The 15,030-nt window shown below is 44.9% G+C and overlaps 1 protein-coding gene across 1 annotated transcript in view; it reads left to right on the forward strand.

Annotated features, from left to right (window-relative positions):
• PI4KA (phosphatidylinositol 4-kinase alpha) overlaps positions 1-15,030 on the forward strand; it is a 118,768-nt gene that overhangs the window by 68,003 nt on the left and 35,735 nt on the right. Inside the window, exons 20-27 of the mRNA XM_072803635.1 lie at positions 2,899-3,007; positions 3,362-3,498; positions 3,676-3,809; positions 6,737-6,819; positions 13,154-13,224; positions 13,306-13,430; positions 14,618-14,699; positions 14,945-15,028. Coding sequence (XP_072659736.1) covers positions 2,899-3,007; positions 3,362-3,498; positions 3,676-3,809; positions 6,737-6,819; positions 13,154-13,224; positions 13,306-13,430; positions 14,618-14,699; positions 14,945-15,028 — 825 coding nt within the window. The remainder of the gene's footprint in view (positions 1-2,898; positions 3,008-3,361; positions 3,499-3,675; positions 3,810-6,736; positions 6,820-13,153; positions 13,225-13,305; positions 13,431-14,617; positions 14,700-14,944; positions 15,029-15,030) is intronic.

Raw genomic sequence — 15,030 nt, forward strand, 5'->3', positions numbered from 1 at the left:
TAGGGAAGGGCAGGTCAGTTATCTTTTTTTTTTTTTTTTTTTTTTTTTTTTCCAGGTCAGTTATCTTATAACCCTTTCCCTTATCCTTTGCCTGTCCTGACTCGGGGCCATACAAGACCCCTTCATCATCTTTTGGCGATCTCTGGAACCTCCTGACTGCTTTCTGTCTCTCCTGAAGCATAGGTATAAATCCCTGCACATAGTCCTAACCAGTCTGACTACACTGTCTTTGTCTCAGGTTGCTTCAGATCATTTCTGGGGCCTTTTGTGATTCCACCATAGTCTTTCCTTCCTGGGAAGCAGAACCAGCTCAGCTGGTATGATGGAGTCATCAATGCAGGGAGAACCTATAGGGCACTTCCAAGCCCTAGTTCTTAGGAGGGAAGCAGGACGTTCTCAGGGTGAGAAGTAGGATCACAAACTAAAGATAGATTTTTTTTTAAGATTTTATTTATTTATTTTAATTTATTTATTCATGAGAGACACAAAGAGAGAGGCAGAGACATAGGCAGAGGGAGAAGCAGGCTCCATGCAGGGAGCCTGATGTGGGAGTTGATCCCGGGTCTCCAGGATCACGCCTTGGGCTGAAGGCAGATGCTCAACCACTGAGCCACCCAGGCGTCCCTAAAGATAGATTTTTGACAGTCATTTTCTCTCACTGTTCCAAAACCATTTTGGACCTTTCAGTCACTTGGTGCCTCTGATCTGATTGGGAGTGAAGCATTCTGAAAGCCTGACCATAGCCACCAAAGGCAAGTTCTTTTTATAGGACACCAGAACCTCTTGGCCACATTGACCTTGAACACCAAGCCAAAGCTATGTCTGGGAACCGGGTCATGCCTCCACCATCTCTTGGAACCTCATCCTAGGGAGGCCCGTCACCTCAGAAATAGTCCCAGAGCTCCTTTTCTTTAAAGCTACCATGTTTGGCCACTAGCAAGTTGGAAGCCCCTCAAGTGTGCTTTTGTGGCAGTGTCCTTTCTGCTTTGAGACATTTCTGTCCACTGCTGCCCTCCGCAGTGCTTCTCCACCTCCTCAGCACCTTCCCAGAGGCCACCCTGCACCCCCCACCCTATCTTGACTGATCTACCCAAGGGAACAGCACCCTAGTGGCTTTCAAGGAGAAGCTGCTTCTCCCACACAGCATGTTGTCCAGCCCTAGGCCAGCACCTGTGGCCTCCCTGGGATTGTGGAAGCAGCGGATCTGTGGCAGAATTCTGGGAAGTACAGGCAACATTAAGGAAGAAACTAGGAAGTCCTGCCAACCCAGCTACCCAGAAATAATCGTTATTAATATGCGACTGGACTTTTTCCCTTTTTCTATACACACATATTTACCTACAAATATACTTCAAATCTATACCATATTATATATATTTTGCATTTTTTTCACTCAATGTATTATAAGCTCTACCAGTGTCACCAAATATTCTTAGAAAATATAATTTCTGGGGCAGCCCCCGTGGCTCAAGCGGTTTAGTGCCACCTTCCGCCCAGGGTGTGATCCTGGAGACCTGGGATTGAGTCCTGCGTCGGGCTCCCTGCATGCAGCCTGCTTTTCCCTCTGCCTGTGTCTCCGCCTCTCTCTCTGTGTCTCTCATGAATAAATAAATAAATAAATAAATAAATAAATAAATAAATATCTTAAAAAAGAAAATATTTCTGATGTACTGTAAATGTCCTGTTCAGCAAAACATTTAGTGTTTTTCTCTTTATTTTTCTGTTCTAACAAATGTTGCAACATTTTTGTGTTTAAATCAGATTTTTTGGATAGATCCCTAGAGATGGGATTTTAGGTGAAATGATGGGGCACTTTAGAGTTTTTTTTATTTTATTTAAATTTAATTGGCCAATATATAGTATAATACCCAGTGCTCATCTCATCATATGCCCTCCTTAATGCCCATTATTTTTAGAATTTTTGACGCATTTCACCAAATTGCTTCCCAGGAAATAGTGTACCAATTTATAGTCCTACCAACCACTGGTGCAAGTACCCTGCCTTCCCAGCAATGGTGTCATTGTGTGCGCCACTGCTGTGTCCCTGGTCCTCATGACTATTTGGATTGTTGAGACCCCTCACTGTAGGTTGATTATCATGTAGGGGGCTTGATGTCCTCTGGGGGTTCTGTGAGGACTAACTTGTCCAACAAACGCTGTGCATAAATTTAACATTTTTGCATAACCTGCGAGCTACTCCCTGTCTCACGCTGGGGAGGACACCATCTTGAGCAAGGATGCAGGGACTTGGGTCTCTCACCCCTGCACCTCTGTAACTCTGTAAGTCTTGCAGGACTTATTTTAAGTCTTGGGATTTTGCCCAAGATTACTGTTTGAAAAAGTTGTGCTGCCAGAAAAGATCTGAAAGTCACTTCTCCTCAACCCACGAGGTTTCTCATGATTACCCTGTCTCTCCAGTCACAGCTGTTCACCTGTGCTCCAGCTTCCCAAGCCCTCCATGCCCTCCCCAAGCCCAGACTTTGAGCCCGTTGCTCCTATGGCTGGATGGGTTCCTCTCTCTTCTCTGTCTGGCCAAGAGTTACTTACTTGCATGGTAACATTGAGACCCATAACACCTTCTCTAGGAACTCTGCTACACTGTGATGATTTCCTCACATACCTCTGAACTGGGCAGAAAGGCTTTTGTAGGAATGGGGCTTTTCACTTCCTGGGTATGATGCCTGCTGCACATTAGCTACTCAATAAGTGTTTGCTGAATGAGTGAGTATTTACCAGTGAACTGATCAAGAAGTGTTGGTCACTGGTCAGTGTATCTTTCCTACCCAAAATGACTGAGTGATTCTTGGAGAATAAATCTAGGGTTGATTTTATATCTGTAAGTTCTAGGGCTCATGAGCAAATAACCTCTTTTTCTCCCTCTGTCTTTGGTGCATTCAGCTCACCCGAAGGTTGCCTCCCATCAAAGAAGCCAAGCCTCGGTTGCAAAAGCTCTTCCGGGACTTCTGGCTCTATTCTGTGCTGATGGGATTTGCGGTGGAGGGCTCAGGTAGGGGAATATTCCCTCTCCTAGGGAAGATAGAGTGCAGAGAGAAAACAAAGGTGAGCCAGGACTCTACCTCATTATGGATGTGCATGCATTCAACATTAGTCCAAATTCAGATGCTGCTTCCTGCAAGTGTTTGTAAATGTTACAATTCCCCAGATTAATTTAGGATTCTGAGAGTGCCATGTGTCTTAGGAAAAACCTGTCCAAGTTAGGAAACAGACTCATTTCTGTGCCCTATTTTGGGGATAATTGGCTCACACAAAGGACCCACGACTCTAGGAATGGTCAGCGTCAACTGCCCTGCGGTGCTTCTTGAGGAAGGTGGTGGTCTCACTCACGGCTACTCTCTTGCAGGACTCTGGCCGGAAGAGTGGTACGAGGGGGTCTGTGAAATAGCCACCAAGTCACCCCTGCTCACGTTTCCCAGCAAAGAGCCACTGCGCTCCGTCCTCCAGTATAACTCCGCCATGAAAAACGACACAGTCACCCCCGTAAGGATTCTTGCCCTGCCAAGGACAGATGATACAGGGTTAAGTTCTCTTGAACAATGAGCAGATCCTATCACTGTCCTTGTTATCACACATTATCCATGACTCCTGGGCTCCTGGGGGGAGGGCTGCCTTTTCCTCTGGGTGCTGTGTGAGCCCTTGAGCGTTTCTTTCCCCTAGGCTGAACTGAGCGAGCTCCGCAGCACCATCATCAACCTGCTGGACCCTGCTCCTGAAGTGTCCGCCCTCATCAACAAGTTGGACTTTGCCATGTCCACCTATCTCCTGTCTGTTTACCGGCTGGAATATATGAGGTATATAGGCCTTTGCCTCCCAGCACAGCCACACTGGAGCTAATTTTTAAACTTTCATGGCTTCTGGGAGTGAGACTCTTTTCAGTTCTTCCCAAGACACATAAGCTTCCTTACAAACCAAAAACCAAAAACCCCTCTGCTTTTCTTGTGTGTTCCTCCCTCTAGAGCACCAAACACCACATCTTATAAATCCCCAGGTATCTAAACTCTCTTATCATCCTCTCCTTGTAGGGAATAGGCTTCTGAGCAATCACTATAGATGTTGCAAACTCAGTCCACTTGTCTGCTCAAGAGCCCCTGTTAGGAACCAGCCCTCACTTAGTATGTTCTCAGACATTCACTGAACTGGATCATATTCACTCCAGGACCACAGCTGATTACAAACAACAAATGGGAAATGGCAAGGAGCCTGTCTCAAAACAGCACCACAGGTGGCCTGACACTCAGGATGCACGTGTGGCCACAGCAGACCTAAGACACACAGAGAGAGACAGAGACACAGGCAGAGGGAGAAGAAGGCTCCATGAAGGGAGCCTGATATGGGACTCAATCCAGGGACTCCAGGATCACGCCCTGGGCTGAAGGCAGGCGCCAAACCACTGAGCCACCCAGGGATCCCCATGTCTCCTGTTTGTTGAGGTCACAGGATAGCTGCGATAAGATATAGAAAAACTTTACCAAATGGTTTGAAAAATAAGGTGTTCTTAATAGGAGGAATATTTGGGAAATGTTACTATTTTAACCTTTATTTGGTGCCATGAAACCCTCTGGTCAAAGAACTCTTGTTCAGAAGCTCAACATATAAAATAGATTAAAGCTGTTTTGGGTAAGTGAGAGTGAGCGCCCACCTTACTGCCCTGTTCCCTCCTTCCTGCTTCTTGGGTAGCCCGAGGTGCCATAACAGAGAAGAATTTGAAAACCAGTGACACATTCTCCCCCAGAGTCCCACAGAGCCAAAGAACTTTTGGCCTTCCTTGCATTTTCCATTATAATTTTTTTATAAAAGTAATATGAGACCATTACACATAAACTTGGAAATAAATGGAGAGGAACAACCACTGACCTCACCACCATTCCCAATTGTATGTCAGTGTAGTTCCCTCTCGTCCTTTTTATAAAGAATGTATTTTGAAAGAGAAACCCACCAAAACAAAACAAGCAAACCAAACACAGACCAAAAACCTGGTTTGCTTCTAGCTTAATGGCTACAAAAGATGTCTCCACACCCTCTCAGCCTCAGTTGCCCTCAGGCAGGGATGTCTCCTTCCCCAAAAGTGTGCCCATGAATGGAGTTCTCAGGTTCTCAGGACACGCTGTTGAGTGGGCTGGTAGAGCAACACCCTAAGGGGACAGCCCACGGTAGCTCCTGAGAGTCCAGCTCCCATCCCAGGTTGACTGCCAGGCCTCTGAGAGCATTGTTAGCATGGAGAAACAACCCTGAAGCCTGTATTCAAGAACCTGGCTTGGGTTCCCAGCCACTGATTATTAGGAGAGCTGTAAAACAGTAAAGTGGACAATGTGAGAAATTACGTAAAAGATGTATAAACATGAGCACTCAAGAATGCATGAGCTTGGGGATCCCTGGGTGGCTCAGTGGTTTGGAGCCTGCCTTTGGCCCAGGGCGTGATCCTGGAGTCCCGGGATCGAGTCCCACGTCGGGCTCCCGGCATGGAGCCTGCTTCTCCTTCCTCCTGTGTCTCTGCCTCTCTCTTTCTCTCTGTGTCTTAAAAAAAAAAAAAAAAAAAAAAAAAGAATGCATGAGCTTAAAGCCACTTGGCCTGCCTTACTAAGGTTTGACTCACAAAAGGTTGGTGTGGAAACCCACAGATGCATTCCACCAAGCGCTTGCCTGTGTGCGTACGTGCCCCGCTATCTTAGAGGAGCCAGACTCTGAACAGCTACTATGAAAGTAAAAACAGTGCATAAAAATGAAAGAAAACATTGGGATAGGGGACGCCTGGGTGGCTCAGCGGTTTGGCACCTGCCTTTGGCCCATGGCGTGATCTTGGAGTCCCGGGATCAAGTCCCACATCAGGCTGCATGGAGCCTGCTTCTCCCTCTGCCTGTGTCTCTGCCTCTCTCTCTGTTTCTCTCTGAAATCTTTTTTTTAAAAAATTGGGATAGTACAGAAGATGCTAAAGGTGAAAAATACAAATGTCACCTTCCTGAATCCAGAGATGCCCACTATTGATAATTTTACTTTTCCTTCTAGAAATTCTCTATAAAATATTCTCTATAAATACAAACATATATATCCTACACATAGAAGGCACGTGGAGGCCTTTTGGGAACCTATCGCTGACATCCTGCTGTACCCATTTCCCCCACACCATGCTTTCTCTCTCTCTCTCTCTCTCTCTCTTAAGATTTTATTTATTCATGAGAGACACACAGAGAGAGAGGCAGAGACATAGGCAGAGGGAGAAGCAGGCTCTCTGCAGGGAGCCTGATGTGGGACTTGGTCGCAGGACTTCAGGATCATGACCTGAGCCAAAGGCAGACACTCAACCACTCAGCCACGCAGTGCTCTCCCCCTTGCTTTTTCATATAACTGTGCATCTTGGATGTTTTTCTATAGCTACCTCTTATTTTGGTGGCTGTATGATGTGCCATTAAGTGATGTACAAAGGCAGCTGAATAGTCTGTTGATGGACATTTAGCCAGCAGTGTTAGGAGAATCCTTATGCATATAACCCTTAAGATCTATGACTTAACCCTTAAGATCTATGGATTGCTGGGTGGAACAATATAGGAGCATTATGGTAGATGGTGGATATTCCTTCCAGAAAGTCCGCGTGAGCATATGACACTTTAAGTGGTGTAGGTTACTGATTCCTCACAGCCTCACTAGTTCTGAGCAGTACTAAATCTGTGATAAGGAGGGTCTGGATTTTTCAGAACTTACTCAAAACTGTTCTTCTTGCTAGGGTACTGCGCTCAACAGATCCTGACCGCTTCCAGGTAATGTTCTGCTACTTTGAAGATAAAGCTATTCAGAAAGACAAGTCTGGTAAGTTTATTGTGGTTCTCTCATGATGAAATGAGCTTCAATAGTATAAAAAGGCATACTACTCCCAATTTTCTGTCTACATGAAGAATATAGTTTTATGAAGTTACAAACTACATTGGAAAGATCAGTATAAGACATATAATCTTACAACCATATAGCCTTAAGGAACATCACTCTTGTCCACCCTTAACACTTGAGTATGCTTCGGCCCCCAGATTTCAGTATCTAATACTAACCTGTGCTGAGAGAATCCTAGTCTCCTCACATAGTCATTGATAGACCTAGAGCATCTTGTTGTAAGGGAGCAGTCGTGCTTTTTAAAAGTCCAGGGATCCCTGGGTGGCGCAGCGATTTGGCACCTGCCTTCGGCCCAGGGCGCAATCCTGGAGACTCGGGATCGAATCCCACGTCAGGCTCCCGGTGCATGGAGCCTGCTTCTCCCTCTGTCTATGTCTCTGCCTCTCTCTCTGTGTGTGTGACTATCATAAATAAATAAAAATTAAAAATTAAAAATTAAAAAAAATAGAAGTCCAGAGCAGGCTAAGAGGACCAAGAACCAACTTAAAAAGATTCCCAGTGGACAGACTATTATAATCTGAACATGAATACACATTTTTATTATTTTGCTTAAAAGAAGGGCAGATAAACAAAGATAATGGTGTGTACCCAAATACACAGAGATTATATATATGTATTCTCCTATATATTTTAGCATAATGATAGGTATAATGGATAATATATAATATATAGGATATGTGTATATATACAAAATGTTTGTTTTTTCCACTAAATATTAGTGAAATAGAGATAGGTAGTTGTTTCTTATGTAATCAGGAAAGAAGGAACACAAGGAAAGAGCCACACAGTCCAGGAAGAGGCCTGGCACCCCCGATAAAGTCTCGCCTGGCCTCCGAGAGTGACTAGGTAGAAAGGGTGCCCCACAGGAGATGGGCAGAGGTGTCCCGCAGAGTAGCCAATTAAAGGTACTCTGTTAGCTGAAAGTAGCTGTTAGCTCACTGTGGGGACAGGCCCAGACCTTCCGTGAGGGGTTCCATGCCTCCGTAGTCCTGTTGGCCATAAGGAGACCCCACTCAGGACCATGAATGCTTCCAGTGGTGCCATCAGGCCAGGCCAGAATGTCAGGGCAGCAGATCAGGACCCACGGGCCACATCCAATTTGAAGACCGAATCATTTCTGGGGAAGTTTCAGAGTAAGAAAATGTATTTGAATCACAAAGACTTGTAAGCCCAATGATGCAGATGTCCTTAGATCCTGAGTGCATAGAGGATCTTAGCAGCAACCAGTCCTAAAAGCACCGGACTCCTGGGAAAACAAATAAATGAAACTCTCCAGTGGTATAAAAATATAGTTACTGAAATTCTAGTGAGGCAAACCTAAGAATTGGAATAAAAATAAGAGTTATTAAAATTGAGACTGCAAAGAACAATTAAGCACATAGTATAGTCATTCTTTGACCAGTTTCAGTATAAGGATGCTGATGGGTTTTAAGCATCATTATATTGGTCTGTGTATTTTTATTTATTTATTTATTTTAAATATTTTATTTATTTATTCATGAGAGACACAGAAAGAGAGGCAGAGACATAGGCAGAGGAGAAGCAGGCTCTCTGCAAGGAGCCTGATGTGGGACTCAATCACAGGACCCCAAGATCACGACCTGAGCCAAAGGCAGACACTCAACCACTGAGCCACTCAGGCACCCTTATGTGTTGATTTTTAAAGTGCTTAAAAATTTAAGAGACTGAAATATTAGACCCATGTTTTAATTAAATGCTTAGAAGAATTTGATCAGTTTTGTAATTGTGCGTAAATATTTGAGGGAGTTGAGTTTGCTAGATCCATGAGTTTTGTTTTTTTTTTGTTTTTTTTTTTTTTTTAAATATTTTATTTATTTATTTATGATAGTCACACAGAGAGAGAGAGAGAGAGAGAGAAAGAGAGGCAGAGACATAGGCAGAGGGAGAAGCAGGCTCCACGCACTGGGAGCCCGACGTGGGATTCGATCCCCGGTCTACAGGATCGCACCCCGGGCCAAAGGCAGGCGCCAAACCGCTGCGCCACCCAGGGATCCCTAGATCCATGAGTTTTGATTGATTAACTGTGTGGGTACATATTTCGAGGAATGCTAATTGAGAATTCTTAAAATCAATAATTTTATTATTAATAATATTAACTTAGTGGTAAGGAGCCTCTCCATATTTAGAAGCTACTGGCATACTGAAGAATCTATCAATTTGTTCTTGCTAATGGAGAATTAATCCCCATATAATTCTGGTACCGTTTTTTCTATTGTTAAAAAATCAGTCCTTGAAGAAATCTTTTTTAAAATCACCCCAAGGAAAATAAATAAATAAATAAATAAATAAATAAATAAATAAATAAATAAATATAAAATTAAAATAAAATAAAATAAAATCACCCCAAGGATTGTGAGGTGCTGCTTCATGTAAGACCTTTTGTCCAGTAAGTCTTTTGCAGATCCCTTCACACTACTGCATGACAGTCAGGAAATTAGGTGGGTGAGTTTATTTTTGTGGGGTTGGCAAAGGAAGACCGTATGAGGGTTCTGCAAGCTCCCCCTGCTGGCAGTACGGGGAAGGATTGGATGAGGAGGAGCCCTTCAGAGGCCAGGCTGGAAAATGAAGGCAGGCAGTTTGTATGGCAGGAAACCTCTCCCACTGGGGTGCAAGATGCAGGGGAGGTGCCCCACACTCAGAGGGTCCTACATCTGACCATCACCCCAGGACCATTAGGGGGCATAGTAGAGACACTGTTAAACTGCTGGCTGAGCTGATTTGCGCCCCTCGTCTATCCACCCATTGTGGTAGACGGTTGGTTACCCTGAGCTTTTTTTGTTCAAACAGAGAGGGTAAGCAACAACAACAACAAAAAATTAAGAATGCCAACCCCTAGGAGCCTAAGAACCTACCACATTTTGCCTGCCTCCTAATGAGAATATCTATAGACAGAATCAGTTACCTTTCTAAAGCTGAAAGCTCATCCTCTTCTGAGCTCTACTTTTCTGTTGCTGTGTCATAAAAGGAAATTAAATTGCAGTAAACAGTATGGAGGCTCCTCACAAAGTTAAAAATAGAACTGCCCTACAACCCAGCAACTACACTACTAGGTATTTATCCAGAGGACACAGACATAGTTATTCAAAGGGGCACATGCACCGCAATGTTTATAGAGCTCTGTCCACAGTAGCCAAAATATAGAAAAAGCTCAGATGTCCATTGACAGATGAAGATAAAGATGTGGTATATACGTATACAATGGAATATTAGCTCACTGTGGGGATAGGCCCAGACCTTCCGTGAGAGGTTCCATGCCTCAGTAGTCCTGTTGGCCATAAGGAGACCCTACTCAGGACCATGATTTAAAAAAGAATTAAATTAAAAAAAAATAAATCTTACCATTTGCAATAATGTGGATGGAACTAGAGGGTGTTATGGTAAGCAAAATAAGTCAGAGAAAGACAAATACCATATGATTTCACTCATATGTGGCAATTTAAGAAACAAAACAGATGAACATAGGGGAAGGGAAAGTGAAAATAAGATAAAAAACAGAGAGGAAGGCAAACCGTAATAGACGATGAACTCTAGGAAACAAATTGAGGGTTGCTGGAGGGGAGATGGGTGGGGACCTGGGGTAACTGGGTGATGGGCATGAAGGAGGGCACTTGATGTAATCATGATATAATGTAATGTTATATACAACTGATGAATCACTGAAATTCTACTTCTGAAACTAATAATACATTGTATGTTAACAAAATTGAATTTAAATAAAAGTAAATAAATTTTTTAAAAAGAGGAAATTAAATTGCACTGAAGACCGATGTACGCTTTACCTACACTTAATTTTCACGGTACACTGTACTCTTCCACATGATTTCCAAATGGGTTGTTTCTTTCTTGAGTGGGTAGGTAGGGTAAAGCCAATAAATGCATACCTACGGAGTGTGCTTTCCTTTTCTTTTTCTCTTCCGAAAACATGAGAGGTGGGAAGGAGATATCTTTGGAGATGTGTTATTCGTGAGTTTTCAGAACCAAGCAAGAGAGAGATTATAAAAAGCATGTAGCAGTCCCCGAAGGAGAGGGCCAGCCCCTCCTCTGTGCAGGTGTCAGCCAAACCTCCACGTGTTCGTGCAGTGTAGCCTGCCAGCTGCCTAGTCACTCAGTTCAGACTAAGACCAAGGTAATCCAAGCTAACTTTAAGTACAAAAAAGGAAAGGGGCTTTTTTTTTTTTTAATGTAAAAGTCACCATAGAAGCTACAGCATGATTATCACGGGCATCTGACCACTGTCTGATTGTTTTTTATTAGGAACCTACAGTTTGTTTCCTAAGAGCTATATGAAGATTTTATGCTAAGGGGAAAAAAAAAAAAAACCTCAAAGATATGCTAAACACACCCCTGAAAGCAAGATTTCATCCACCAAACTTCTTAGAAATTAGCCTCTCTCTCCTTGGGCATCTTGTCCAGGTCACACTAATCATTTTCCATGTCTGAGAGCTTCAGGGGCCCATTTAACCTCATAACAAACACTTACGTGGTGCCTCTTTATGTTTCAGACTCTGCCTGGGCCTCGGGCACAAAGGTACAGTGCCTGCCTAATGTCTGTGCCCTAATGACCTTGCATCCTTGTCATTTAGCCACCCTAAAGACAATGCATAAATGGGACAGCACTGGAGGATGAGCAGCATTTAATTATATCACATTGTGATGCTCATGCCCTGCTGTTGCTTTCAAATTTGCTTTGGCAGCAATGACCACATCTGGTTCTTGGATCTTGGTTTCTAAACACCATTCGGCAGTAAAGGGAGCCAAGGCTCCATGTAAAAAAAAAAAAAAAAAGAAAACAAGAAAACAAGGTGAGCCTGGGACAGCTCACAGTGCCAGAAAGGAAGGTCTTAGGGAAAAAAGAAAAGGGACATAAAGAAGAAGAAAAGAGGAAAGGCCTGTGGGCATGTCACAAGGGCAGAAGTCTACTTGAAAGAGCTCCTAATGGCCATAGCTGGAACAATTTGAACAACACAATGAATAACAACAGTATTGGATTATAACCCAGTGCAAGAAACAAATATACATGAGTCCATACTAATTAGGTGATTGAACAAATGAAACATGGGGAGGAAGAGACGGACCTTTCTTATTTTTTTTTAAGATTTTATTTATTTATTCATGAGAGACACAGAGAGAGGCAGAGACACAGGCAGAGAGAGAAGCAGGCTCCCCATGCAGGGAGCCTGATGTGGGGCTCGATCCCAGGTCTCCTGGATCACACCCTGGGCTGAAGACGGCGCTAAACCGCCTAGCCACCCAGGCTGCCCATGAGACCTTTCTTAAAGAATTCCAATTACTAAAAGTAGAGAGAGTGAAGAAAATAGAAAATCCCAGTGAGACCAGAGTACCTGCTGTAGGCAGAGTCCACTGACGGGTGCAGAAACCAGTGGGAAAAATCTTAAAGAGAAATTACATGTCTAAAAAAAGAGAGAGAAAGAAATGACATGTCTGCATCACCTCAAAGTATTTCCACCCCAGAGTATTTCCTGGTGACTGTGGTGGTTTTAACTTACACCCACATTCTCTTCAGGAGCTGCTACTTAATTCCCCTCCCTGTGTGGGCTGGATGCAGTGACTCCTTTCTGAAGAGTAGAGCATGGAAAGGGAGAAATAGTAACTGGACAGTGGGAAACCTGGCACACACCACTGTACCCAAGCAATCAAGGTCAGCCTCACCAGCGGTAGGAGATCCTGATTTCACACACCTCCCCTGCCCTGCCACCCCACTGCAATGCAACAAGAAGGCCACTTCACCTCTGGGATTTTCCTAAAATCCTGTAACCTTGGTCTAATCATGCACATGCATCAGACATACCTAAATTGAGGGACATCCTACAAAATGCCTGTGCTCTTCAGAAGTTTCAAGGTCACAAAAGGCAAGAACAGAATGAGGAGTCAACATAGATTGTGGGAGACTAAGGAGACCTGATGGTCAGTGTCATGTGGCATCCTCATTGGATCCTTGGACAGGAAGGTCACATTAGTGGGAAAACAGGGGAAATCTAAAATAAATCTAAATAAAGCCTGAAATTTAGGTAAGACTATTACTGTTGGCTTCTTAGTTTTGACAAATGATCTGCTAAGATCTGGAGAAGCTGTGTACAGGGTATGTGGGAACTCTGTGCTCTCTCTGCCACTCCTTTGTTAGTCCAAAATCTTTTCCAAACAAAATATTTGAAAGTAGCTGGAATTGGTTCCTTTCCTTTGATGCTCCTGACCTGTGAAAACCTCCTCATTTCAGGGATGATGCAGTGTGTGATTGCTGTTGCAGACAAAGTATTTGATGCCTTCCTGAACATGATGGCAGATAAAGTAAGCCTTGTCAGCGTGAGTGTGTATGTGCCCAAGGCATGTGGAGAGCACCTGTTGTACCTGTCTCTTCTGAATCAACAGGCTAAGACTAAGGAGAATGAAGAAGAGCTGGAGCGGCACGCACAATTTCTACTGGTGAACTTCAACCACATTCATAAGAGGATACGGAGGGTGGCGGACAAGTATCTGTCTGGTCTGGTGGATAAGTAAGCTCATTTTCCTTCTGTGTGTGTGTGTGTGTGTGTGTGCATGCATGTGTGTAAAATTCTCATTTTGGAATGCACGGAAGAACCATCCTTATACTAGCAGTGCAGAAAAATTGGAGTCTGAATTTAAACTCTCAAATGGCAATGCAGCCTCTCTCAGAATCTCATGGAATTTGCTGTAAGGTCTGAAATTTGGTCCTGAAACTTCCACTTATTCTGAGCTATTGATGCTCCTTGCAGTGCGTCTCTGGACAAGGGGTGTCACCTGCCTGTGTCTCGGCATCCCACCCTCCCCTGCTGCAGGGCTTCTCAGGGCTTCCTCTGGGAAGTACACAGCCACCCTAAGTGACATCTTCCACCCCAGAGCCTAGCCAGAGGTCCCGGGTAGAATCAGTGTCTTTCAGGCTCCTCAGAGAGGAAGGAGAGCCCACACAGACCCTTTTCCACTCCAGGCTGTCTGTGCTGGGAGCCAAAGTGGATTCTCATGGGACATGCCCCCACATGGATGGGAACCCTCAAGGTGGGCTGGGCCAGCCTGTCTGCAGTGTGAGGGCTAGAGGCAGCAAACAGCCGTGCTGGGTCTGCCCACAGATCCCTGCAGGCGTCCAGGAGCTCTGGAGCCTGCTGCAGGCATCATGTGCCTGGTCCAGGCAGGCCCAGAAAGTAAGTCCAGCACACGTATGACTTGTGTCTGAGCTGGACCTCCTAAGCGATGGGCCACAATGAATCACAGCTGTGCAGAGTCGGCTCTCTTCAACCCTGACCACTACATTCAGGAACAGGTTCTTTTCTTTGCTCCAGGATGCCATCCAAATACTACCATTTTCACTTTGTGCCATCATGTGAAAGTATTAGGGTGCCCTGGTCAAAACCAAGGAGGATCGCTTTGGGGAGTGAGGGAGCACGACCCTACCAGTATATAACTGAGACGATCGATCGGTGTCAAGTTGAGAGCAAGTCACATGGGACCACATCCGGGCCCTGAAAAGTGGGACTGGCAGGAGCCTGGGGGGTGTTTCTGACTGAGTCCTGTCTGGGAGGCCTCCTGACCTCCTCTGACCCTCAGCTGGGCAGCAGGAGGTGGGGCTCCCACCTCACCCTATCCCACCCCTCAAGGTAGCACTTTAAGGAACTGAGATTCCTTGAAGGTTTGGCTGCTCAACCCTAAGACATGACTCTTGATGTAGGTTTCCCCACTTGCTCTGGAGCGGGACAGTACTGAAGACCATGCTGGACATCCTCCAGACCTTGTCACTGTCACTGAGCGCTGTGAGTGTCCCTGCCTTATGCCTGAATCCGATTTATACTACAAGTAGCCAAATTGGGGGTGGGGACCCCAGATCCCACCCTGGCCTTTCCCAGCGAGCTGCAGCAAGTTTGGAAGTCCATCACAGACCATATATGTGTGGGGAAGGGAAGCAGACACTCTGCTGCCCAGTGTGAGCTGGAGGCCCAGCTCAGCAGAGGCAGCCCAGGGAAGGCGGTTGGAAGAGGGAGCTTTGTTGTGTTTTCAGGACATTCACAAGGACCAGCCTTACTACGACATCCCTGATGCCCCCTATCGGATCACCGTTCCTGACACTTGTGAAGCCCGAGAGGT

The sequence above is a fragment of the Canis lupus genome, chromosome 27 (assembly GCF_048164855.1).
Source record: "Canis lupus baileyi chromosome 27, mCanLup2.hap1, whole genome shotgun sequence".
Classification (NCBI taxonomy): domain Eukaryota; kingdom Metazoa; phylum Chordata; class Mammalia; order Carnivora; family Canidae; genus Canis; species Canis lupus.